The sequence below is a fragment of the Sminthopsis crassicaudata genome, chromosome 4 (genome assembly GCF_048593235.1).
Source record: "Sminthopsis crassicaudata isolate SCR6 chromosome 4, ASM4859323v1, whole genome shotgun sequence".
Taxonomy (NCBI): Eukaryota; Metazoa; Chordata; class Mammalia; order Dasyuromorphia; family Dasyuridae; genus Sminthopsis; species Sminthopsis crassicaudata.
In genome coordinates, this window is record NC_133620.1 from 124689943 (window position 1) to 124694049 (window position 4107).

At 47.3% G+C, this 4107-nt stretch overlaps 1 protein-coding gene across 1 annotated transcript; it reads left to right on the top strand.

Annotated features, from left to right (window-relative positions):
• The first annotated feature begins 756 nt into the window (after window positions 1-756).
• Window positions 757-2084, top strand: PRR18 (proline rich 18). Its single transcript, XM_074309354.1, has one exon. It carries the CDS (start codon window positions 890-892, stop codon window positions 1934-1936), a length of 1047 nt encoding a protein of 348 aa, XP_074165455.1. The 5' UTR covers window positions 757-889; the 3' UTR covers window positions 1937-2084.
• The last annotated feature ends 2023 nt before the right edge of the window (window positions 2085-4107 follow it).

Sequence of the window (4107 nt, forward strand, 5' to 3'; positions counted from 1 at the left end):
CTTATTAGTGAACTCAAGAACAGAGCCCAGTCTTTCTAAGGACTCCTCACAGATCACAATCCAGCTCGGCCCACCCTGCCTTATCATACTTTCAATCCTTAGCTTGGGTAGTGAAGAGCAGTTTCCTTAGTCTCCCGGTATTTTTCCCTGGGGGCTTATGACTAGTATTTTATCCTACTCCTCCATCCTCGTCTGCTGATATTCATTCAACAGTTCCCTTCCTGTGAGCGACACCACAACAGCAGGACTTTTGGATGCTTAGTTCTTTTTACCAACACTCGTGTTCGGGGTTCCTCCTCTCCCCTCTCCCTCTCCCCCCTTCATCTCCTTCCTCCCTCTCCCATTCTCTTCTTCCCCCTTCCTCTTCCCCTCCTCTTTCCATTTCTTTTCCTCCTCCTCCCCCTTCTCCTTTCTCCTCCTCCTTTCTCTTCTCCCTGTCTCCCTCCTCCTCTTCCTCCTCCCTCCTCCTCCTTCTCTTCCCAGACCATCCCAGCTTGTCTCATTCAGCCTAAGCTAGGCAAAGAGAAGCAACACTTTCTCACTGCCTGCCGGGTGCCTAGCCGAAGCTTTCCCACGGGAATCGAAGCCTCCGCCACCTACTGAGGTTCCGGAACTACGGATTTGACTGGGAGGACAGCTCCACCTCTTGCTTGCAGTACCTGGGCTCGCCCCTGGGTAACTCAGGATCTGAAGAGCTGTGATCTTGATAGAGAGGGAGCGTGCAGGGAGGGAGGGAAAGGAAGGAAGGACAGAGCTAGGAAGAGTCTCAGCAACAGATGGAGAGGACCACAGGGCACTATAGGAATCCGACCGGAGAGATTTTTCATCTTCCTTTGCACTACTAAGAAAAGACCCCTCCTTTTCATATTGCAGCAGCCCTTCAGCAAACATGCCTTTCCCACCGATTCAGCAGCAACAGCAGCAGCAGCAACAGCAGCAGCAGCAACAGCAGCAGGTCCCTGGGGTTCCGACACCTCCCACTGTCACTGCTACAGGTCCCCGAGAGCTGCCCAAGAAGCCTGCAGCCCCGAGGAAGACCATAGTGCATGCCCCTCCGGTTCCAGGTTCCCTGGCATCTACAACTGGAGGTGAAAAGAAGAAACGACCCCCTGAAAAGCCAGAGGTGCTCCTCTCTAGCTCCTGGCCGTCGGCAACACTGAAGAGGCAACTGGCTAGGAGAACCCCAGGCCCAGCAGCTAGCAGGACTCAGCCACAGCCCTCACTGCGCCCCACTCAGCAACCCTTAGCTCCTGCCACTGCGACCACCTCCCCACCCACCCGCCCGCTGATCCCTGCCACCTGTACCGTGCCCGGATTGACCCACTCCTGTGAGAGCCTGGCAGCTGGTGGGGCCTCTGTGCCGGGGCCAGGGGCGGGCACCAGCGGTGGGGAGGAGGAAGCTGTGAGATTCTCTTTGAGCCTGACCCCCGAGGCGATTTTGGTGATCCAGAGACGCAACCTGGAGAAGCAGTTGCTAGCACGGCAACGCAGACCCTTCCCTTCGCCAGCTGCAGACACCAAACGCCTCTTATCCTCCTGCCCCCGGAGCAAGGCTGGAGCCGCGGGTACCACCTCAGGCCAACGTAAGGGCATTGCCATTAGCGGCGCCGGTAGCACCCCGGTCGGTGGCTTTGGGAGCACTAGTCGCCGCCCTACACAGTCCCAACCCCAACTTCTTTCAGGTGCCATGCAACCCCTGTCCACCACCTCCAGAGGAGGGCAACTGGGGAGTGGGGACTTACGGACCTTGCTGAAAATCTCTCTCCTGAATGAGCACCATAAGTATGATGATGTAGAATATGAGGAGGAAGCTGAGGCAGTGGATGAGGGCCTGGTGAGGAAGTGTACAGAGTGGTTAAGGGGTGTGGAGAATGCTGCAGCCACCAGAGACAGGGCTGAAAAGTTGGAGACCCTGCCCCACCTGGGCACCCTCTGAGGCAGTCCCGAGGAGATAGGTGCTCCTCCCCACCCTGACTTCCCTGGTTTGAATAAGTGTGGGATTTGAGGGTTAAAGCCCACAGATATTTCTCCCTGGGATTGAAACTTCCACATCCCCAGTGTTCTTCCTCCTCCCGTGTCCCCATTAGCAGACCTCTTACTATTCATATACCGTGCACATATTTCCCCCAGCCCAGGGTGGCAGCATAGCGATACTCAGCCCATTTATTTCTCCAGACGTAGATTTATTCCCTTTCCTTCATCTTTTGAATATCTGACCCTTGGCATTAGTATTCTGTACCAGTCTTCCGGCCCCGTGGAGCCCACTGGTCCTTTTTTGTTTGTTTGTTTGTTTTTGGCTATTTCTGGGGTTAAAAATCAGCGGGTTCCAAAAAATGCCTTCAAACCCCACCACAAAGGTTTATTTATTTATACACCCCAGTGCTCCTTGCCTAGCGACCAGAAACTAGAAGGGGACAAGAAATTCGCAACCTCTTCTAACTAACCCTTGGAGTTTGGTTTATGATGTTTCACATAGATGTAGAACCTTAGTCAGTAGTCGGAGATCTGGGAGCAGTCTGCATCTAAGAGATACTTGGGTAACTAGAAACTGACTCTGACTGACATTTTTATTCCTTCCTCCTCCGAGAAGCCTGTTGCTGGACTTGGGTTAATCGGATAACTGGTGCTGAATCTCTTCACATCTGAGCCATCTAGATTTTGCTTTTCACCAGAAACTAGAAAGATGGGGGTGGGGAGGCATTGGAGATCCTGGCAATTCAAAGACAAATCCACCTCTGATGAGAACTGGGATTTAAGCCCCGGAAATAGTAGACTATGGTAAAAGAACGCTTTAACGGATGTGTTACTTTGTTGACATACAACAGGTGATTCATCATGGGCTTTGTTCTCTCCTTTTAGCTGTCCTTTCTGTATGCTGCGCACACACACAAGTCTTTCCTGAAACACAGTTACTGGAATTGTTTTCAAGCACTGGACTCGGGAGGGAGGGGGAAGAGGGGTCAGCTTTTGTCAAGACCATAGTCTTTATTCGAAGTGCTCACAAAATATCTTTTGTATTAGGGGAAAAAGGGTAACCAAATGGGGAAGGAAAAATGCACTCAGCTGTACCAGGACACAGGACAAAATGTTCTGGTGTTGTGGAGAAATTGCAGGGAGAGTGAATCAGGGGTGGGAAGGGAAGAAGCGTTATGTATGTGTTTTTAGTATTTTTAATCACTGTGTAAATATCATAGTAGCTTTGTACATTTGTATATAACATTTAAAAAGAACATTTCTATTTATTATTTGAATAAATGGTTAAATAGCTTTGTGTTTCAATAGCCATACATTTTCAGTTCCCAACTGTAGGTTTGTGTCTAATATATATTTCTATGTATATACTTTTTAATTTTTTTCTTTTTTTTAGCATTTGAGTACACTTAATTTTAAAATTGAAAAGGCTATGTAAAATGTGGATGCTCGGATAAGGCCTGAATAATGTAAAATCAATAGAATGTTTTTCTTCAATAACTGACTGATTTATAAAATTTTAACAGTAACTAGTTTCATATCCTTTGAAAAATAATGTTGTAAGCCTATGTTTAAACAAGAACTGTATTTTTATTTTTTTGAACTAAAAAAATTGCAGTAGAAATCTTTGCTTTGGTCTTTCAAGATAAGGGATCAGAAGCAAATAGTATTAGCCATAAGACATGAAATACTGAATTAACAGTGAACTAGATCAACCACTTGCTAAATTCTTGCCTGTGAAAATGAAGTCCAGGCCTCTTGAAAATAAAATCTGTCTCAATTGGACAGTTTCAGGCTATTTTGCAAATACAATGGGAAATATATCTAGTTTGGGTAAGAGGGAAGACACACAAAATTCCTTTTCTAAAATGCCTATTGCAGTAGCCCTGAGGCAAATTCAGCATTCTAGTCAAGATATTTAACTTCTAAATGCAGCTGTAGACAAAAGAAACAAATATTTTCACAATCTACTGAACTTGTGGAGGAAAACTAAGTCTAGAATCTAAGGGCCGTTAGGAATGAGTTGATCTTGTAGTTTGGGGATGGAAGCCTCTATGTTGTGGATCAGATCCAGGATCATCTTAATTTTATACAAATATTTCAGCAGGTATCTATGAGAAATGTTTCCTGTATGCC

Bases quoted from the DNA above. Each gene is read 5' to 3' on its own strand.
- PRR18 (XM_074309354.1), top strand. From the start codon at position 890: ATGCCTTTCCCACCGATTCAGCAGCAACAGCAGCAGCAGCAACAGCAG.